The sequence below is a fragment of the Sander vitreus genome, chromosome 17, assembly GCF_031162955.1.
Source record: "Sander vitreus isolate 19-12246 chromosome 17, sanVit1, whole genome shotgun sequence".
Lineage (NCBI taxonomy): Eukaryota > Metazoa > Chordata > Actinopteri > Perciformes > Percidae > Sander > Sander vitreus.
In genome coordinates this window covers 992,599-1,015,543 of record NC_135871.1, presented here as the reverse complement: position 1 = coordinate 1,015,543, position 22,945 = coordinate 992,599, and the positions used below count along the sequence as shown (strand labels likewise).

At 41.5% G+C, this 22,945-nt stretch overlaps 1 protein-coding gene across 3 annotated transcripts in view; it reads right to left on the bottom strand.

Annotated features, from left to right (window-relative positions):
- The window catches only part of gbf1 (golgi brefeldin A resistant guanine nucleotide exchange factor 1), a 119,887-nt gene that overhangs the window by 21,697 nt on the left and 75,245 nt on the right, over nucleotides 1-22,945 (bottom strand). For all 3 annotated transcript variants that reach the window (XM_078273890.1, XM_078273892.1, XM_078273891.1), the window contains exons 12-30: nucleotides 22,606-22,817; nucleotides 21,588-21,686; nucleotides 21,261-21,455; nucleotides 18,973-19,165; nucleotides 18,699-18,836; nucleotides 18,517-18,605; nucleotides 18,207-18,409; nucleotides 17,157-17,280; nucleotides 14,889-15,014; nucleotides 12,122-12,204; nucleotides 11,478-11,714; nucleotides 11,133-11,226; nucleotides 9,925-10,101; nucleotides 9,688-9,752; nucleotides 8,795-8,918; nucleotides 8,381-8,452; nucleotides 8,117-8,211; nucleotides 7,300-7,453; nucleotides 2,981-3,206 (exon numbers count right to left, since the gene is read on the bottom strand). In XM_078273890.1, coding sequence (XP_078130016.1) covers nucleotides 2,981-3,206; nucleotides 7,300-7,453; nucleotides 8,117-8,211; nucleotides 8,381-8,452; nucleotides 8,795-8,918; nucleotides 9,688-9,752; nucleotides 9,925-10,101; nucleotides 11,133-11,226; nucleotides 11,478-11,714; nucleotides 12,122-12,204; nucleotides 14,889-15,014; nucleotides 17,157-17,280; nucleotides 18,207-18,409; nucleotides 18,517-18,605; nucleotides 18,699-18,836; nucleotides 18,973-19,165; nucleotides 21,261-21,455; nucleotides 21,588-21,686; nucleotides 22,606-22,817 — 2,706 coding nt within the window. The remainder of the gene's footprint in view (nucleotides 1-2,980; nucleotides 3,207-7,299; nucleotides 7,454-8,116; nucleotides 8,212-8,380; nucleotides 8,453-8,794; nucleotides 8,919-9,687; nucleotides 9,753-9,924; nucleotides 10,102-11,132; nucleotides 11,227-11,477; nucleotides 11,715-12,121; nucleotides 12,205-14,888; nucleotides 15,015-17,156; nucleotides 17,281-18,206; nucleotides 18,410-18,516; nucleotides 18,606-18,698; nucleotides 18,837-18,972; nucleotides 19,166-21,260; nucleotides 21,456-21,587; nucleotides 21,687-22,605; nucleotides 22,818-22,945) is intronic.

The window sequence follows — 22,945 nt, the reverse complement described above, 5'->3', positions numbered from 1 at the left end:
ATAATAAACACCTTCATTTACAAATTGCATTTTGTGTTTACTTGTGTTGTCCTTGACTTTTGTTTAAATTGGTTTGATGTTCCGAAACACTTAAGTGTGACAAACATGCAAAGGAACAGGAAATGAGGAAGGGGGCAAACACTTTTTCACACCACTGTGCTATATATATATATACATGTTATACACATACATATATATACATACATATATACACGTATATATATATATATATATATATATATATATATATATGTTTACATGGTTTAATTTTCAAAAAACACCATATATTTGTTGTACTGCCCATTGCTGCAGCTCCTCTTTTCACCCTGTGTTCAGGTCTCTGTTTTAGCTACAGAGTGAGACCTCTCACTGCTGGAACATCTTTGTTGGCAGTCGCATGCCCAGTAGCAGTAGACTACATGCTCAGTAGCTAGGTAAGGACTACATGCTCAGTAGCTAGGTAAGGACTACATGCTCAGTAGCTAGGTAAGGACTACACGCTCAGTAGCTAGGTAAGGACTACACGCTCAGTAGCTAGGTAAGGACTACACGCTCAGTAGCTAGGTAAGGACTACACGCTCAGTAGCTAGGTAAGGACTACATGCTCAGTAGCTAGGTAAGGACTACACGCTCAGTAGCTAGGTAAGGACTATATGCTCAGTAGCTAGGTAAGGACTACACGCTCAGTAGCTAGGTAAGGACTACACACTCAGTAGCTAGGTAAGGACTACACGCTCAGTAGCTAGGTAAGGACTACACGCTCAGTAGCTAGGTAAGGACTACACGCTCAGTAGCTAGGTAAGGACTACACGCTCAGTAGCTAGGTAAGGACTACATGCTCAGTAGCTAGGTAAGATCACATCATCTAGCTAGCGGTTTCTCCAACTTCAGTAGTACAAGGCAGTAGGGCTGCAGCTATCGATTATTTTAGTAATCGAGTATTCTACCGATTATTCCATTGATTAATCGGATAAATACTTTTGTTTTATTAGAGCAATAATAAACAATAGTTTGGTTAAATTTTCGGAAAAAGCTACATTTTTGCTGCCTACATTGCTTACAATATCTCTCTATAAAACTAGTGCATTTAAGTGCCATATTACATTGTAACATTTTTAAAGAAAACATTTTATGAAATGACATCAACCTCACACTACGGCCTACATTAAACATACATAAACATGACCTTATGTTGTGCAACATAACTTTCAGAACTACAAGTTTCAACCTGAGACTGATCTGTATATAGGCCTATATGTAAGTATATGTAAATATTAATTATACTCAATCTATTTTAATTTATATATTTGATTACAATGCTACACAGCTCTGTTACACTTATGCTAGTAGATTGTTGATCAGCTGTTTCTCCGTGAAGAGAGAGAGTGAGAGGGAGTGGTGTGCAACAATCAGCTGTTTCTCCGACGGGATGGTCAACAAGTCGTCTCCTTAGATCAGACTGTGGTCACCACTACGTATTTTCCTGTCTTTGTTTTTGCTAGTTATTGTGTTTGGTGTAGTTTCATCGTCCACACGACTCTGTGATTTACTTTTGTCGGTCCGCTTTGTGGAATGGATGATTAAGTTAGACTGGATGTTTTCTGTTGAGATGCTGAAGCATTGACGTTGTGATATTATTGTGGTAAGCTAGTTTGGTTTTTCAGTAGACACACTGTACAGAGTTTTTGTTTTAATTACGTTTGAAGTGATTCCAAACTTTGGACACTTTCTGTGGTTTTCTCCAGCCTGTCTCTTCTCTTAGCCCCTAACTATTTACGCTCTGGCATGTGCCGCCAGCAGACTTAGCAGCGTCTGGTGTGCGACAATAATAATGATCCGTCCGTCAGCGATAACACGTTGGTAACATTGATTTAACGAAGCTTCGAGGCAAATCATTTTGCATTGAGGATTTTTTGTAGTCGAATTATTCAAGTTATTCGAGGAATCGTTTCAGCCCTTCAAGGCAGGATTAGCTGGGAGATTTCTTCTAAACGAGGGCACACTTCCACTTTGTGTGGAATACCTGCAGAACAGGGACATGGAAGTAGTTCTATACAATTTATTTTGTAGATTATGGTGAACCAGTGTGTGTTGTAGCAGTGTTTTGCCATTGAGAACGAGCTAGCATGCTAACGGTTAGCCCCCTCGTCTCGGCTAGTGACGTAGAAAGCCGTGCAGATGTTGACCAGCTGACCCAGAGACTGAAGACAGGACACATTCAGAAACCGTATCTCACTCAGAACAGCATGGATGCTTTTATCAAAGTTTGTATGCGTGTGGAAGCAGGGAGACACAAAATAACTCCCCAAATCCCAGAAAAAGATTTTTTCATAATATGGGCACTTTAAACAACTTTCTTGTGCTCATAAACAACTTTTACAACTATAGCTTTAAAGCAATCTGCTGAAAACAAAGCAGTGAGTCAGAGAAATAAAACGATTTTGCCGTTTCATCACTAGAAATGCAGCTGTAGCAAGCATCTCACTATCACTAACGTCATCCACATTCATATTTAGACGCAACAAATGATAAATCCAGCTACAAAAAAAAGCCTGAACGTCAGAAGGTAGGACAGAAGTGCAAAGAGTCGTTGCTATGGAGATGATAGACCGTCTCCTCACATTGGTGTAAACTGGCAGCTTTCAGAACGTTCCAGACCAACGTGTTGCAAGTAGCTGCTAGTTTACACTCGTCTCGTCCAGAATCTTTGGTCTGAACCGGGCTTTACGGCGCTGCGAAGATTCCACTGTGAGATTGGCAGTCTAATCAGGCTCCTTCGATCAAAGCATTGAACTATTCAGATCACCTAAACTATGGATCATCCACTTCTAGAGTTTAAGACATAAAATCGTACCATATAACCATATGCTTTAAATTTAGAGAACAATGTAATATTTTCAAGACTGGTTGTGGAGGTTTTACACCCAAACCATGTGTAATGTTTAATATGTGCTCATTAGTGTAGGAAGAGATATTGAACCTGTGTCGCTGTCCGGTGTGCTAGAGGTGAGCTGGAAGGAGGAAGGAGGTTTCACCCCGGCTCCGATGCACTCCAGCAGGGAGAAGAGCGTGAACCAGTCATTTGTACAGTGGATGTTGGCAGCGTTGGTCTTCAGCAGCTCATGGAGGCCATAGGCCACCTCCCTGCTGACCCGGGCCAGGACTGGGGGCTTCATCATCAGAAGGAGACGCAGCGAGAGGAGAACCTGTGGGGGCACATGGAGACAGAACATCAGCCCTGCAATACAAATATGGTGATCTTGCTGTAGTTTGGCAAATTGGCTCCATGGCGCCCCCTTCAAAATTTCAAAGAAGTAGCCCCTGCAGTGTGTTTAACCTAGATGTATGAAATTTGGTAGGCATATGTATCATGACCAGACCAACAAAGAAGCTTCTTGGAGCCATAGCCTAAACTCAACAGGAAGTCAGCCATTTTTTATTTACTTTGTGTTTTTTTGACGTGTGGACCATTTGCAGGCACTGTACTTTAAAACGCATCCTCCTGAACCTGATACAATCTAGAGACCTTGCCAAACCTAAATTGTGAAACTTTTGTTAGTAATGGCCAACGATGTGGGCGTGGCAAGGCGGCAAATTCTCATGTTACGCCGTGAAACAGGAAGTGGTTGCAATACATTGTATCCATCGCCCCGTGCCGGGGGGTGTGAGGGCCTGCTCATCGCTGCTTGCAGCTTTCATTTCTTGTAGGAATGTATCCGTTTCATCATCAGCTCAGCTGAAAACCAGCTGGTGAGGTGAAACAAAACAATTACTCAATACTAAATTGAACTGATATTCTATAATTCCAACAAAACTTTGTCAGGCAAAATATCAAATTCAAACATTTTTATTCACATTTCCTACTACTTTCTCCTTTATATTTTTGTCTGTATTAACTCATTATATTTTAACGCCCACAGTCATGGTCACAAACAAAATGTACAAAAATACTCTCCCCCAGTGAACATTTCTATTAATAAATCAATCTGAAATATGTATGTGAAAAAGTGACAAAGATGTTTGTATAATTGTGTGGAGGATGTTTGCGGTATTTTCATGAACAAATGTCTTGACATGCATCTGGAATATTCCTTTCTGTTTCTATGTATTCCTACATCATTTGATTTAAAATGGCATGTGACTGAATGAAAACGATAGATCCTCACTTTAATGACTCATGAACATTTTAACAATCATTTAAAAAGAGTTCAGTAAACTTGATCCTATGTTGTATTAAGAGGTCAAACTGTTTTTTGACATACAAACAATACAAACAAACAAAAACCAAACACAAAAAAACCATGTGGAGATGCAAAGCTGATTAGTGAGTATTAGATCATGGGGTTTAATGTAGGTCACCCACCAAAAGAGGTCAGGTCAGCATTACATTTCTCTCCTTATCAGAACACATCTCACAGAGTCTCTGTTTAGACACAATGGAGGAGTTTTCATGATATGAGTGTTCAGACAGTGTTCTAACTGGGAAAGTAGGGCGGACATCTAGTGCAATCCAGTGCAATACGAATTACCTTTTATATTATACTGTAGGTCATCAATGTGAACATGATAGCATGACTCATCCCTATCGTCAGTGACCCCCCCCCCCGCCGACTTAAATGACTGATGTAAGATTAGCTTGGACATGTTTTACGATCAAAGCAGAACACCACCTGAACAGTTTGAATGTGTCCCATTTACGTGTGTTGTGCCATTAAAGGATTCCTCTGTTAGAAGAAAAGGCTTATTGCATATTTGTCTTACACTCACTAAGCGACTAATGTCTTAGTCCTACTCTCTTTGTGGCAGCAGGACAGTGTAAGGGGGAATTGAGTCATAATAAACTTCAGTGTGTGTGTTCATGGAACATGTGCGACAGTGTGGCTCATTTATCAAGAACTCATGTAGACTTGAATGATATCTTTATAAGGTTTGTACTGTAGCTTGTACCTGTGTTGTAGTCAAAACCACCCAAACCGAGAACAAGTCATCACCAAGACCAGAGTGTATCGAGACTGAGACAAGACCAAGACTTTGAGGGGTTGAGACCGAGTCAAGACCAAGACCAGACCAGTGCAAGTCCCACACTGCATGCCATGATAACATGTGGAAAATGCTATTATAATTGATCTAGGAGAGCCACATTCCCATTAAACAACACCCACTGAAAACTAATTAAGATTCTTCTTCATTCACCTCTTTTATTGCCATAAGTGTACCATGAGGAATGCCTCGATATGCCTTGATACAATAATCATGAAGTAAACCACGCATCTTTATTATCATAAAACATTGTATTTTTATCTTAAATGAACAGAAAACTGACAATTACCACTACCAGTCATGCACCTCAGGACCTTGCTCTTGTTAGCAATTAATTGCGATTAAACAAAATAACAATGAGTACTTAAAAAATATTGCGATTAGACAATTAAATAATTGTTACAGGCCTAGCCAAGACTGAGTCAAGACCGAGTCCAAACGAGAGACAATCATGACCGAACCAGAAATTAAGGATCCTGAAAAAGATTGATACCTGACGATTGAGGTATATGACGCAGCCAAAGTGACCAATGTTAATGTCTGTTCTAGATGGATTTTAAATTAAACTAATACCCGTTTTCTGAACAAATGTGCTTCATTAATGGTTTTGTTTTGAAGGAGGAAGTTGCTTTAGAAAAAGAGCATGTAGTACTGGACTTGGTCAAGACCAACTAGAATATTTGGTGAGTCCAATGGCCGAGTCCGAGACATGTCCGAGTCCAAATACCAAGACAAGACCGAGACAGCAGAAGCCGTCTCTAGTCGGGACTCAAGTGCTACAGCCCTGTCCTCTGCTGCAGGGGCTAGCTGTTTTATACTTAAAGGACAATTCTGGCGCAAAATGAACCTAGGGTTTAATAACAGATGTGTACCGAGTCGACCGTTCTCTGGGATTTGTTTTCATGCTAATCAAATGTGACCAGTTTTAGCGCAAACCGCTAATTAGCTTGTAACGCTAGTAGTCGGGGCACGGGTAAAGTAAAAAGAAATCACTATTTCTATACCACTAACGAGGCTCAAAATAGCACCACACTTCCACGGTAGCATAATGAGGGTCCCTACATGTAAACCGAAGCATTGAGAACTTTGTAAGTGTACAGACAGTTTATTAAAAACATAGTTTATAAAGACAGCAGCGTACACTATACAGGCAGGCGCCATCTTGGGATCATGACCAGTCGAACGACGAACGCAGTGCTTGAGCCATGTTACTGGTTACTGGTTGCACGGCGTTCGTGGTTTGACTGGTCATGACGCCTGCCTGTATACGCGAACGGTACCCATGTGTTATTAACCCCTAGGTTCATTTTGCGCCAGAATTATCCTTTAAAAGATTTGATCCAGACAATCACTTTAAGAAGTCGGTTTTAAAGCCTTGCATTTCAGCCCGAGTCCGACGGGGCCTGACTTATATATGCCGTGCTTCGGACCAATTCACACACGGGCCAGGTATCGGGCCGGCATTAGGCTCCTCCCTTATGTTTTAATTAATGAAATAAACTAAATACACTAAATAAACTAAATGGTATGTATGTAATTTACCTAATTTAATAACTATGAGGTTGGTGATTTAAAAAACAAAGACAGAAAGAGGTTTTATAACTTATCACACTGACACAAAGACAGCTCAAACACACGTGACATCACACTTCTGGATTCTTTACTGCTAATAAACATTTAAACTAACATTTTGATATGCCTAAAGTCTTTTAAATGTATGGAGCTTATTGAAAGTGTTGATTTAAGAGACTAAATAGATCAAACAAACAAACTACTCACTGTCGGCCGCTGTTGTCACTTTAAAAAACAAAAACATGACTTTAACAAACAAAAAAAATGTCTCAAACTTTTTTCTAAATTAACTAATAAACAGAACGAGATATAATTACTTTGCCATTATAAACAAAACTGAACTATGGCCTACAGGTTGTGTAATGGGAGGAAGAAAAAAAAGACGAGCGACAGTCGGGCTCAGGCCGAAAATTCTGATAAGCTATAGGTCAAGGGTCGGGCTCGGGCCTGACATCTCGGGCCAGGGCCAACATTTTAAGCCCGTACAGGGCTCTACTCAGTGTGCTGGTCAAGGACATCAACAAGACACATGTCTATAGACCAACGCCAACCAGCTGTTTGGATTTAGGCTGACCTTTCAGTCTCACTGCTGTGACAGTCAGCTGACCTGAGATGATGATCTCAGCCTCGGCTGCAGTGTTTGTGTCCCGGTATGGGAGTGTGTGTGAGCGTGTGTGTATGGTGTACCTGAGAGCTAACGTCTTCTCGTCGTAGCAGGCGGATCGCGAGTCGAAGGAGTCCCACCACAGCCCTCTCCACCAGGAAGCAGCTCTCGTTGGGGTGGACGCAGAGATGGTAGAGATGGTCTCGCACCGTCTGCCACACACATGATACACGGTCTCTACACACACACACACATACATACACACACACACACACACACACACACACACACACACACACAGAAAGAGATGTTCATTGTGTTAAAAATAACTAAGGCAGGTGCCCGGGTAGCTCAGTTGGTGGGGCGCGTGCCCATGTGTAGAGGTTTATTCCTTGATGCAGAGGTCCAGGGTTCAAATCCGACCCCCCCCACACACACACACTTTCATATTTATACTGTCTGATGATTAAGGAAATGCCAAAAAAATAACAAGACAAGTCATGTGACTGTGCTGTGACGTGGGGCTGCACCATATGAAGAAAAGATCTAATTGCGATTATTTTTGACTGATATTGCGATAAGATTCACGACATTGGAGGGAATGATCATTTTCGTATCATTTTTCTCATTTTCATTGAGAAATATTAAAAGTGATAAGGGTGTGATTTTTGCGAGGATCTGTACCAAACAAAGACTTTTTCTATAGTCTGTGGGATACCATTTGTAGGCCGGGACGTCTCTGCAGCACCACAGTACTTCATTCTGGATGGTTTGACACATATTTTATGTGCCCCCCCCGGTGATTTGGATATTGCACTAGTCCATACTGCGGTTTTGATAAATTGTGATTCATTGTGCAGCCCTACTGTGAAGGTATTATTGACAGATTCTCCTTCCTACCGGTTCTCCAGAATGATCCGCAGCAACATCTCCAAGCAGAAGGCAGCATCCTCTTCATCATACGTCTCTTCATCTGGGGTGACTGATATCAGAGCCTGAAGAGGAGAATGGGGTTTGTTGTTGTTGTCTGTGTGACTGACTGAACCATGATGTACGTAAATGCCATTTATTGGATACATTTATCCAAACAACTACACAGCAAGACAATTATGAGCTGCATACTGTATATGTTGACAAGAAATGTTGGTAAGAAATAATAATAACCTTCATTAGCTCCTGCAGAGACTCCAGCTGTAAAAATTTACTCTCTGTGATCAGCTTTTCGGGGTCACATTGCTAGAAAGAGAGAAACAGAAACACATTTTATACAGTGAAAGCTATCTGAATGGGTGATGTCATTGTAGAAATAATGCAGTCATTAAAACAAACCACAATCAATGCTTTATCAAAAAATATAAGGCAATGCTTTAATTTATGGGTTAGCTATGAAGTTTCCTGGCAAGAAAAACATTAAGTCAAGTTTCTGTCTTGTGGAGAAACGTACTCCTGTCTATCAAACAGATATCGTAAATGATGGCTTACATAGTAATTAATGTGCATGTGAATACCCTGGTATAACACGTTTTATTATACTACATCATAAATCATAACTTGAGATGGTGCGTAACTGAGTAGTACCTTTATGCAGAGGATGGCAGCCTGCTTGGCCTCTTGGTTTTCCGTGGAGGGTCCTCTGAGTCCCGACTGCTCGGCTCCACTTAACGTCAACCAGTTGACAAAACTCAACACCGCCGACTCCCCCCTGACATGCAACAACGGAGACATTCAAGTTGGACGTTTGGCATCTTGGTCAGGTTTTATAAAATACATTTGTCCTTATTACAGAAAGATGGTCTCTTCTTCTGGACTTAAAGAGTGCGTTATGAAAACATTTGAAATGGCTGGAGTGATAACACACCAGTGGTGTAATGTAACTAAGTACATTTACTCCAGTACTGTACTTCAGTCCAAATGTTGAGGTACTTGTACTTGAGTCTTTTCTTTTCATGCCACTTTCTACTTCTACTCCCTACATTTCAGAGAGAAATATTGTACTTTTTACTCCACTACAGTCATCTGTTACAGCTTTAGTTACTAGTTACTTTACACATTAAGATTCCTGCACGCAAAACACATGTAGTTTATAAAATCTGATGTTTTATTCTAAAGTAAACTAGCCAACAATATAACGGACTACAAGTCCAGCTGAGATGATCAGACCATTAAACACACAACTGGTTGGTCCTTTACACTTTCTACAATGTCTTAATACTTTAACTACATTCTCCTGATGATACTTACACACTTTTACTGAAGTAACATTTTCCATGCAGGTCTATTACTTGTAACAGAGTATTTTTACAGTGTGGTATTAGTACTTTTACGTAAGTAAAGCATCTGAATACTACTTCCACCGCTGTAACACACACATCATGACTGTAGCTATGTTTGGAAAACTATCACACTGGGATACCTTGCCAACATTTTCCTATTAGCTTCTAATGTAAATATATCAACAGATTTGTGCATACCGATTTGACGGCGTTTCCTCTCTTTGAAGAGAAATCTTCCCATTTGGCTCCACGAAATCCTCCACCTGAGGCAACAAGCATAGTGTTTGAGCAGTGGACAGTAGATGGCAGCAGAACAGCAGGATGCAGAGACAGAAACTAGATCCCACAGACCGTATCTGCAGTGTTATCAACAAGCAGACATCATCCAATCACTGACACAATGGAACACAGTGTTTAGAGTTTAGGAGTCCTGACCTCCACCATGGCTTTGGGCAGCAGCTCGGCTCTGAACAGCTGTAGCATGGAGTCCATGATGTTCTTCCAGCCCTCCCTCAGGATGTTGCCGTGCCGATGGGCGAGGTCAAACACCGTCTTGGCTGCTGTCTGTGCCTTATTATTGCTGCCAAACACTGTAGGAAGGTTTTCCACAGACTGCATGGGGAGGGGGACACAGATATCGTATTCACACGTCTTTACTAACATGATTTGGGCTGTTTTAGGTATACGAGAACATTTTGTTTAAACACACTACATCATTACTTTCATTCATTTACAGTAGATGTTAATTACATAGATCATCTGTATTGTCCCAGGAGGAGCCTGCACATTAACATGTCTAGAAATGGCTCCCACATAAAAAGTATTTACTGCCACTGTAAATTAGCATTTCAACACAGGCACTTGCCTTGTACAGCTGAAAGATGTTTTGCTGCATCAGCATTTGGAAATGGCTAAATGAATAAAAAGGCATGAAATGGTGATTCTTAACTACAAAGAACTGATTAATTAATTCAAATTTAACAACAATTTTTGCCAATTTTACTACAAGAAAACCTTTTTAAATAAGAAACCTGAGCTTTGTAGAGGTAATGGGCCTTTTTTATGTAAGAACATACATAAATGTTTAACAATATAAGGTTAAAAAAAACAGAAGGGAAACTTCTTTTCATAGTTTGTGGCCCTAAAGTGTATTTTTTGGCAGTCTCACTCTCTTGGAATTCTCACTTTTAAGGTTTGTGCATTGCTTGTTTCTACCATATATGTTTGATTATTGTTTGAGTTTCACACACCTAGGGATTGGGTTTAGGGAAGGAGGAGGTATAATAATGTATTGGTTTTTTGAAAATGTAAAACATGTATATACACAGTAAGTGCGACATTTATATCAATATGAAACCAAATTAAATGAAAGACAACATATTCAATCTTTCAGAGGAGGATGTTACCGTTATCAGATTTGTAATCATATGGGCTCAAACTGTAATCAAAACAATTATTCTAACCTCATGATGTTTACCACTGTGTCTTTCTGTAGTACAGGATAAGATCCTGTCTTGTAGTTTATGTGAAAAAATAACATTTTACTGCACTATGTTCACATGTGAAGAATAAGGGTTGGATGTCCACACTCTATATTGGTAAAACAAACTGGACCACATTAGGACAACATGAAAGGGCCTCACCTCACTGCTCAGGGTGGTGAACTTGCAGAGGGAAATGATCAAATTGTCGAAAACGTCACTGAAGCCATAGTGAGCTGCTATCATTGCGCATTTCCTGCAATGACAGAAACACAAGTTTACACCTTAAAACCTCACAGAACACCTAAAACAGCCAATAACATAAATCCACCCAACTTAAATCTCAGTTCTCACTTCTCAGACAAATCAGCAATGACACAACAAAAGGTAAATGGACAGCACTACTATGCCTTTGCAGACAAAGTCACACACACACACACACACACACACACACACACACACACACACACAAACAAACACAAGCTCGTGACTGTTTTGAACGTGTACCTGAAGCCAGTGATGGCCTTCTGGATGATGTTGTCATCCAGGCTCTTGTCAAAGACGTAGGAGAGGGCAGCGATGGTTGGGCCCCAAGTCATGGTGAACAGGTCATGGTCATAGCTGCCGGCTGGCAGGTGGAGGAAGAGCCCTTCAGGTGTGGCGCCGCGGTGGAGCAACACACTCCATACATAGTTGTCCTTCACTAACCCTGTCTGCTCATCTGGCATCACAATCTCCTCATTCCTACAGAGGAAAACCATCGCAGCTGTAACACCAACTCATTCATGTCAGCTAATAAATCAAGGCTCTGGAAAAAGCTAGTAGGGGCACCTTTGTCAAATCTTATTAATACATTATTGGGCCTTACATTGACCAATACAAACAGAGGATTGTGACTCTGACAGCTTTTAGTACTTGACAGCAGAGCTGAAACAATTTGTCTATTAATGGATTGGCACAAAATGTATCTGCATAATTAGGATAATCCGTTAATCATTTGAGTCATTTATTTAGCTAAACTGCCCAACATTCTTCAATTCCAGATTCTCTAAGATGAAGGAGTGTGGCTGTCCTCGGTTTTATATCATTATAAAATGGACTGTTGCTTGGATAAAACAAACTATCTTAAAGGTTGTGTGATGGCAGCTTACTTGATAGCATTGTAGATATCCTCCAACATGTCCTGGTCAAAGTCTTTGTTTCCATTTACCCCCTTCAGATTTTTCTTGAATTGCTGTTTAAAGAAAACACAGTGCAGTTAGCTGTGGAATAATCAGCATTTTTTTTCCCTTGGCAAAAACTTTATTCAAACCTCCACCACCTCACATAAAAAAATGGACTTTCATTTCTCCACTATTAATGTGTCAGTCAATGCATCTCAACACGGAGCTTATCTCAGACACCCAAGCCTCTGGCATTCAGTGCTTCGTTCACTGAGCATCCAGCAACCAACAATTAAAAGGGCTTTGTGTGGAAACACACTCGCTATGTGTCACTTAATCTGCTTTAGTTGCAGCGTTAGGAAAACAGGGATTAGAGCCAAGAGCCTCCTGTAAATAAACATAACCACCCCGCGATGACTGATGCCCTCAAAGCTCAGCGTTATGTCTCGACTACACATGGTTAGTGCTACTGGCAGGTAAGAGGAGGGGAAACGGGAGCTTCTCTGCAGGGACACGCAGAGAAATAAACACCGGCAGAGAGAGCCAGAGAAAGCAGGAAACTACCGAGGATCAGACCTCTGTGATCTATTTCTATCGGTCAGGCTTATATCAGGGACTCGCACATGTAGTCACAGCTCTGGGAGCAGCCACTGCTAAACACACAGGCTGCGAAATATAGCAGCATGCTGTATTTTACGGATAATAATGAAGATTATACAACTGACCATACCTGTACCTCACTGACCACATGTCATCCCATTGTCAGATCCTTGGGAATAGGATCGGATTTACACACAGCGATGCTAGGCATAGTTTTCCCATTTCAAAAATAACCCCACTGCCAACACATGCTGCGGTGGATACTACACATTGCAAGCTGCTAAGTAACTGAAGTGCTAGGCGCCACTTTTATTGGCTGTCTCCAAACTATTGTGTGGAAGCCTCTGCCTGTTGTCTGAGCCTGGAGGTCAACAGGCCTTCTTCATCACACCGCTGATCTTTTGGGAATGTGTAGGGATAATTTAAACAACATACAACACCAGCTGTGTGATGAGCTGTATGACTCGCCTCAGCTGGATGAAAAAAAATGAAACCTTATATCATTTCTACAAAGTATGTGTACATAAAAGAGAGCCAAGCAAGTGCTTGCTATTGTTTGTCAGTGAGAGTGGCCCACCCACTAACTGTCCACGAGCTGCCCCGGAGACTCTGTTTAGTCTTCAGCCACTGTCAATCAAAGACAGAAAAAACACAGACAGAGACAGCAGATGAAGAGAGAGACACCCCTCTCCCCCACCCCCACCACCTCCTCCCCGGCCTGTTTAGGATGAGTTCACCTCTCAGACGGACCACTACTGCCTAGAGCTGTTGGCTTTCTGAGTCTCCAAGCTGCACCAGTGCAAATGCTGGCCCTCACAGAGGAATGTGATACCATCAGACACAGAGGCATGCCCCAGGGAAAGAGAAAATACATCTATGAATACAGCACAGCTTTTTTTTTCTTTTTTTGAATGAAATCTGCAAACTTACATTTATAAACATAAAACACAGAGGCACTTTCTTTGTGCAATGTTTGCATCTAGGTGCTATTCAAGTGTTTATTCTGATGCAGCTTTGACAGGATCAACAAGTCATGTTGGACAGAACTACATCAAACAGGAGTGACAAATTCATTATGACAGAAGATGAGTCTAGCCTGCCACTATCTCACACCAGAGGTATCTAGTGAATTGTGTCTCAAAGTTCAGACTATATATTTCATGATGTAACAGAGTTGCTAGTGACTTTTCACTGGTCCTACACTACTTCCAAACATCTTTGTACCTTCCTACCTACCTTGTGTGCAGGACAACAGGCGCACAGAAATGTCGAACTTTTATTGGCAAAATTACAAGAAATGGAAACACAAAAGGGTCAATTACCCAAATCACACACACAAACAAAAACATTTCTGACTTTCCCCTGTAGGAATTGAGACAAGCAGATAGTTCTGTTTTTTATTCTACCAAGGTTTTTGTAAAAAGCCCATCTGCAACCAAATACAATGGAGGAGAATGGAATTTAATTTGTGCTAAAAAAAATGACATTTGAAATACTTGTTGTCATGGTTACTTTGGACAACCCACACACCTGGGTTTAAATAGTTAATTGGAACTACTTGTTAAGTAGAAAGGACCTCCACAGGAAACTGTGTGTTAGTGAGTGTGTGTGACAGAGAGAGAGAGAGAGAGAGAGAGAGAGAGAGAGAGGGAGAGAGAGAGAGACAGAGAGGGGGAGAGAGAGAGAGAGAGAGAGAGAGAGAGAGAGAGAGAGACAGAGAGAGAGAGAGCGAGAGAGAGACAGAGAGAGAGAGAGAAGCAAGCGACGAGAGCAGAGAGCGAGCGAGAGCGAGAGAGCGAGAGAGAGAGAGAGAGAGAGAGAGAGAGAGAGGGACAGAGAGAGAGAGAGAGACAGAGAGAGAGAGAGCGAGAGAGAGACAGAGAGAGAGAGAGAGAGAGAGAGACAGAGAGCGAGCGAGAGCGAGCGAGAGAGAGAGAGCGAGAGAGAGAGAGAGAGAGAGAGAGAGCGAGAGCGAGAGAGCGCGAGCGAGAGAGAGACAGAGAGAGCGAGAGAGAGAGCGAGAGAGAGAGAGAGAGCGAGAGAGAGCGAGCAAGAGCGAGAGCAAGAGAGAGAGAGAGCGAGAGAGCGAGAGCGAGAGAGAGCGAGAGAGAGAGAGAGAGCGAGAGAGAGAGAGAGAGAGAGGGAGATCACTCACCTCTATAGTCATGGGGATATTCTGCTTGCGGACATTGTGGTTATGCTGGTCAGTGTTGAGCATTATGACAGCGTAGGCCAAGGCAAAGCCGGCATCGTTGGTCATGAAAGGAGAGCCGTTCACTTTCTACAAACACACACATACAGTACACACAGTATAACACACAATGAACAGCAAACAGCACATCAACTGAGGCTCAAACCAATGTTTTTTTTGTTTTTAAACCAAACACCAGTGGAGGGTAGGCCTGTAACAATTATTTAATAATTTGTATAATCGCAATCACCGTTTCTTCGTTTAATCGCAATTAATTGCTTACATTAGCAAGGTCCTAAGGTGCATGACTGGTGATGGGAATTGTCAGTTTTATGTTCATTTAAAATTAAAAAATGTAAATGTTTTATGATAATAAAGAGGCGCGGTTTACTTCATAGGCTGTGTATCTGTATTATTACATCATTTGGGTCACATGACATTGATAAAACCAAAATATGTATCCTGGGATTCATTCAAAACTTTAATTTGTTTAAAAAAAAAATACATAAATAAATATTTTTTTAAATTTGACTGAAAGAGACAATTACAGTATATTGTTAATCACAATTACTTCTGAGACAATTAATTGTATTGAAAAAACATTTTTTACAGCTCTAGTGGAGGGACTGTTTACTGTTGATTACTGTAGCTGAATGTGGATCTAATCTGAATCTCACCTTGCACATCCTGCTGCTATTCCAGTGAGCCCATAGAGTGGAAAAGTCATTTACAGAGTCACTGCCTAAAATTACTCATCGACTCTTTCAAGGCCACTATTTGTGTGTATGTCAGCCTAAGAAAAGGACATTACTACAAATAGTTTCCAGGTCACATGGCTCCTTCTGCTATTTTAAGAAGTCAAATGTTCCCCCGGTGGAGTTTGCCCATCATTGCATATGTGTGTGTCTGTGTTAACACTTATGTCATCCTACTACTATAACCCGGAGGGTCAATCACGAGACAGTGTTTGAGTCCCATTTTCACCACATTGAAGCCTTTTTCATGATGACCATACAGCGCATCAAGACTATGAATGGGACACAGAAACTCATTTGGACGCAAATATTGACTCACATAGACTTCGAATCCCTTATTATCACACCAAGGTATGTAGGCCAACAGTAGTCATCCTTTCATATTCGTACGAAACTAATCACACTTTCTGTCTGAGTATAAAAGTTGTGTCCCGACACGGGAGTTCCATGTGTGCGCGCTATATGCTAGAATAATAATCAGGAACGTTATTTATGTGACTCATTTAAACAAAACACTAACGTTTCTAAATTGTATTATTTTTTTTATTTTAAGATTATTTTTTGGGGCTTTTCCCTTTATTAGATAGTGACAGTGGATAGACAGGAAAGGTGGAGAGAGATAGAGGGGATGACACGCAGCAAAGAGCTGCAGGTCGGATTCAAACCTGGGCCGCTGCAAAGGACTCAGCCTACATGGGGCGCAGGCTTTTACTGGGTGAGCTAGAGGCCGCCCCGATTGTATTATTTTTATAGGTTGGGTTGGGTACCGAAACCTGGTGCCAATACTGGTTTCTAAACAACCGGTGTCTAACGGACCGAATAGCAAAGTGGATTTCGGTGCCTTATTTCTGCCCGTACTGCTCTCTGGTGCTCCGAACGGACGTTACCGGCAACAGAAGCATCCCTGCACGTGACGCTAGCTAACATTATACTTGGCAGCAGGTAACGTTAGCCTACCGTTAGCTAGTAGCTGGATTCAACACGGTTAAAATGCTGACAGCTAAAACGTCTAACCTGTATTTCACTGGAAAGGATTGCAACACGTGGACAGACAACAGTCTGCAGCTGAAGACAGAAGAGACTAGATGCACTTTGAGACATCATGGCCACTGGTAAAATAAGTTTTAGTTATAAGTTATTGTTATTACATTTAAAATAAATTATTTAAATTTCACCATATGGCCTTTACAAATAAACAAGCCATCTTTTCATGTCACCGACTATCGTTTTGTGCTCCTCTTTTGTTTTGTTTTGAAGTATCTGTCCAGGTACAGTCTAGGAACCGTTGAGGCACTGTTTAGGCACCGGCACCGTTTTAAAAAGTACCGTTTTAGCACCGGTATCGGCGGAAAAAAAAAACCAACCCTACCCCTTAAGTGCCTGGCGTGGTGATAATGTCAATGTCAAAATGCTGCCGATACATTGTGATAAAGATGTATTCAGACATATGTTCAGAAGTCGAGCAGATGTGCCTTACATGCCAGTTGTCAGTGAAGGTTTCGAGGAGTCTCTGGATGACCGGAGCCTCTCCAGGCAGTCTGAAGGCCTCCAGGTAGAGACGCAGGGCCTCATCAATACGAAGCCCCTGGAAGGTGAATGTGCTGCAAAGAAAGATTCACATTATTTGAACAACTTCAAATGTTTAAAAAGGTATTATTTACTATTAACATCACACACACCATTGCTTCATGGGAACCAAAACCTCTACACCTTCAAATACATTTAGGGCGTTTTCACACCTATAGTTTGTTTGCTTTGGTCGGAATCAGTTGATGAGTTTATAAACTTGCGATTTCCCCTTGGTTTGGTTGTTTCACACCTGGAAAAATCCAATCATTCATTTCAAATCACGCAAGGACGTTCACTCCTCTTATTGGTCGGATGTGTCTGGGGGCGGGAGCAAGAAAGTAAATACAGGAAGAAGGTCCTGTGTGCATATTTCTTGCGTCTCCATGGTCAAACCAGCTCATTTCATTTTAATTATTCAGACTTTTTCCGCGAGCGACGTTACTACGTCTGCTCTGGTCACCGAGATTTTGCTCTGCCCTGCCGGCGTCTGTCTCCAACTTTAGCGGCGGCTGGTGTTACCACGGAGATGCGAGTGACGGACGGTGAACTTGACTGCAGTCTGTTTCTGTGAGAGAAACACTGGAAGCTGCTACAGTTTGCTGCCATTCTGCATCGCAAATTGCAAAACACACCTGACTACAGGAGACACTAGCTCCAAGGTACACGGTATACAGTTGGTGCAGTTCGAGGTCGGATCACGTTCTCACCACAAACGAAGCGCTCCAGAGTTGGACTGAAAGAGTACCAGGAGCACCTCAACAAACAGGTCTCGGTACACTAGTTTGGTCCGCTTTTGGTAAACACCGGAGTGCGATTGCCACGTTCTCACCTGCCCAAAGGAACCGCACCAGCGGGGCAAACCAACTCTAGTGCAATTCAACCGAACTAAATGAGGCAGGTGCGAAAGCGCCCTTAAATGATCAACAAAGGCAAAATATGCCCTGAAAGTTCACCCTACTTTACAAAGCTGTCCAGGAGTTCCATGTTCTTGCGATCGCTGATGTACTCTCCGATCATCTTTTTGTCCAGTCGGGGGTTTTCTCGAAGCCACTGGGCCACCTGGTTGTTGTCTATGGGGTTACTGAGGAGGCCTTTCTCCTGCAGAAACTGGATGCCCTTCTTGGGCTTCTGGTTAAACTGCTCTGTGCCTGTGATCAGCAGCTGGAAACACGATGAAAAAAGGCAATTTGAAGGTGTAGTAGTAGATGTAATAATTGGCTGTGGATGTGTAATGTTGCAACAAAACTAGATCAATCAATACCACTCACCTTTTTCTTCGTTCTGATGTCCATCAACTCTTGAGAATCAGGTAAACATGAGGAGAAACGTTGAGGCTTTTTCAGGGCTCTCTTCTCAGCTGGATGAAAAAAAATGAAACCTTATATCAGCTTCCACCAATGCTTAGGAAGACTTTAAAGTAAAACAGTGTATAAGATCTCAGAAGTCTCACCAGTGTCACTGTCCCCTTGATCCTGCCTACCCAGAATCATCTTCTCTGCCATCAGATGGCCACTGGTTGGTGGACACGCTGGTGCATTCTCAGCTTGTGGAAGACTAACACCATTGGTACTAGCCAGTCTATTGAGGTCTGAAGACAACAACAAAAAATCTTATGTTGCAAAGACAAACAAAATATCAAGGCAGACTGTCGACCAAGAGCATTTTATTTGCAGATATCAAATATCCATAAAGTCCCAGTTTGATGTGTGCAGGGGTGTGTTTACCAGTGGTAGTGTCTATTGGGTTTTGGGTTGAACCTTCTTCCTCTGCCAGCAGGGTATCTGACTGGTCTTGCTGAGCAGTGCTGTTGAGCACCTTGGCCTGGCAGTGGGCTTCGGTGCTGTCGATCACTGTGAGCAGAGCCTCCAGTGACAGGAGGTGGGTGGTGTACAGCTGCCCCGACACTGGGAACGCATTCTGTAGCCAGAGGCGAAAAAAACTGTTTTTCCCAACAACATATTGGAATTCATTTGACATAAAACGATGATGAGAGGCATAAACAGGCGCAATCTAGAGAAGGCAATTGACGCCTTTATTAGTTTGAGTCTGGATTATTATAATGCCAGGCCAGCTTTTTTACAACAGGTCATTGCGGTCATCATATCAACTGGTTTTAGAAGTCCCAAGAGCAAGGTACAAACTGTGGGGTGATGGCGCCCTCGCAGTTGTTGCCCCAGGACTTTAATTCAATTCAGTTTTATTCATAGTATCAAATCATAACAAGAGTTATCTCGAGACACTTTACAGATAGAGTAGGACTAGACCACACTCTATAATTTACAAAGCCCCAACAATTACAATAATTCCCTCAAGAGCAAGCATTAGCGGTAGCTATTGCGACAGTGGCGAGGAAAAACTCCCTTTTCGGGAAGAAACCTCGGACAGACCCAGACTCTTGGTAGGAGGTGTCTGACGGTGTTACCTCCTGTAGCTCTTTTGTAGATCCAAACTCAAAACGTATTTATATAGAATGACTTTTTAATACATAGTAGTGGTGTGACATTTTCTCTCTCCTCCTCCTGTTTTTATGTTATTTTTTCAGATGTTACTGTATTCTAAGTTTTATTCTTTTTATTTTACATTATGCTGTTTTATTCTTGTCCTTGATGTAAAGCACTTTGGATACCTGCTGGTTGCTGTAAAGTGCTATATAAACACATGTTGACTGATTGATTGATTGATTAAATAAAAACTAGGCTAATCTTATTTTATAAAGTATGTAGTATTCAGCTGATATTCCAACAGGGCTAACCCTTGACTAACCTTCTGTTTCTATTGTGAAGTTTGTAGAAGAGCTTTGCTAAATGTTAATACCAGCTTGTTATAGGCTGCATTATTGTGCACTTGACACTGAAACAGGAAGTTGTTCCTGTTTAAATCTGCACACATTTTGATGCTAAGCTTCCAGTTTCTTTTACTAATGACTGCTGATGTCTTCTTCTTATTCAGCTGTTGCTCAGAGGGATCTCTTTCTGCTTTTTCAGTTGTTAGTCTGGTTGAACCATTGTTCAGCGTTTTGTTCTCCATGTGCAAAACTAAATAACATCTATCTGTAAAGAGGACTTACTATAACCTAAAAGCAGCCAAATCAGAGAACATTCAGACATACAGAGTTGTAGTTCTGCAGACATCTTACTGTAATCAAGCTTTGTGGCAGCAGATTACTAACAGCAGTGTAGAACTAATGTTACGGTCTGCAGCTATTGTAAATCAAATTCAAGACTTTTTAATAACATCTAAGCCTTTTTTAGGGAACCAAATTAAATGTTTTTAAAGACTCAACCTGCAGATCGATTGTTTTTAAATCCATCAAATCAGTGGTGAAGAACACGATCTTTTAAAAAGACAGAAGATAAAGTAGATGGCAAAAATTGTTCACCCACTCACACTTTCGTGTTATTTCTTGTAATACAAAATTGTGGTAGAAGACATGTAGTTATTTAAAGGTCAATTATTAAAAAATCATGAAAAAAGAGGGAAAAAAGAAGGGGAAAAAAAGCACTAGTTTGGCCTATCCAACAATGATTTCCAAAGTCTTATGTACAACAAAAAATTTTGTTTTGAATAGCACCATAACATCCTAATATGCTTAAAATAGAGATGGTCCGATACCTTTTTTTGCTTCCCGATACCGATTCTGATACCTGAACTTGCGTATCAGCCGATAACGAGTACTGATCCGATTCCAGTGGGTGATATATTGTATTTATTATGTTTTAACAGCTGTGTACTACTCTCCCTGTATAGATGTGATATGACTGCTATCATTGTTGTACGGTCTGGCTCAGGTTAAACTCTTTGTAAAACATGAATTACAGACGCCACAGAACTTTCTTTTATTATCCAGTTTGACAGCGAGTCATAACGGAAAAAGAACATAAACTATTTTAAAGTAGATTTTCCTTGGGGCTAAATTACTCGGGTACTTTCCTACACCAGCATTTTATCGGAGGCATTCCCGATACTGGTATCGACACATTTTTAGCTTAAAGTGATTCCAAAGGGATGTTACCTTGGACAGCAGCTTGGTGAGGTCCTCAAACAGATTGGAGAAGTAGTAGTCACAGTCAAAATTGATGTACAGCTCAGTGACAAAGCTGGGAATCCTCCACAGCTGGACCAGTGCCTCCAGAGCCATCTCCTTCATCTCATAGGGCATCTTTATGTTCTCCGACGTGATGATGTCCATCAGTTTCTTTAGGTACATCTGTCAGTTCAGCACACAGAAGGATGGTGTTTGGATTGGATCAGTCACTTTGTATGGCAGTCAACTGACAGAGCATAACGATCATTTGATGCATAAAATACAAGACAATGAACAAACTAGTTGCATAGTTACCTCAAGCTGAAACTTAAGATGTACTCTCATGCTTTCAAAAAGCAAGAAGCAAACCCGTATGGAGGAAGCATAGAGGTTCATACGGTCCACACTCAGCAACTAAAAGACAGACAAAATGATCAGAAAAGATGGCATTAAAATATCAATATAGAAAAGCATTCCATCTTTCTCCAAATACAATTTTAGATTCTGTTATGGGGCATTCAGACCACAAAAAGGGTTACGGCGATGTCTGACGGCTGATGCAGGCTGTGTGAATGAGGCCCTATTGATGCCAGTTAAAGGTATAATATGCAGTATTTCATAAAAATCAATGTATAGACTTTTATAAAGTAATCCCTCTTAATCATCACTTCTGACCCACTACAAGTGTGTGATGGTGTCTGTATCTGCAGAGAGCCTGATCTTCTCTTTTCTTCTTATTCTGCTGTGTGCGGGACGTTTCTGGGCAGTGACAAAGAGCCTTTAGGCCCCAGGTGGGTGTGTAAGCTAATAACAGCATGCGGGGTGTGCATCCCATTCTCTTCATTATACCGCCGCTTTGTCATCTCTGTCGCCATCTAATATTAATGCACAAGTTTTACTGACAGACAGAAACAGACAGGATGAAGCTCTGCATTCACAGATGTGGGTGTGTTTACGCTGGGACACAATCAGAAAATACGTATTTATTGAGCGCTCTCTCTCTGCAATAATTAAGATGGGTGTAGATGAAGAAATAGGGCATTAGAATGTACCAGAGGCCACCAAATCTGGGCTTTTACAGCCAAAAAGTTTTGTTTTGTTAACAACACTTAAATGTGTATTCTTAACAAGTTCAAGAACTATGCTTGTGCATTTCCGGTATTTCACCTTTATGAGACCAAAAAACAAACAATTGGCTGGTAAATAGCTTGTCTAGCTAGTGGATTTTAAAATCTACCAGCCACAGTGGCTGGTGGCCAAAACATTTAACTTCAGGCCCTGGTCACAACAGTTTCAGAATTCGATTGTTTTAAAGGTCTTCATTCTACTTTACCTGGAAGAGATGTCTGCAGAGCTCATCTTTGACCAGTCCGAGTAAAGACTGGTAGTTAGTAATGTGTGCCGACTCGAGCGCTACAGTCAGCAGCTGCAGGCCCATGTGCATCATGGCGTCAGTGTTGTGGCGGTCATGGGGGTTAGTCAGTGAGATCAGGAAGCGAAAAAGCTCCCTTAGACATGGCAGGCCATAAGGGATGAGGGATGCTCCTACAGGGGAGACAAGAGGAGGACACAGGTTACTCTGTGAAGATACTGTAGGATTTGTATCTGACCATTAGAGCTGGGTACCCAATTCAGTACTTTTTAGGCAGTGACAGAATTGTATCGAAAGTATT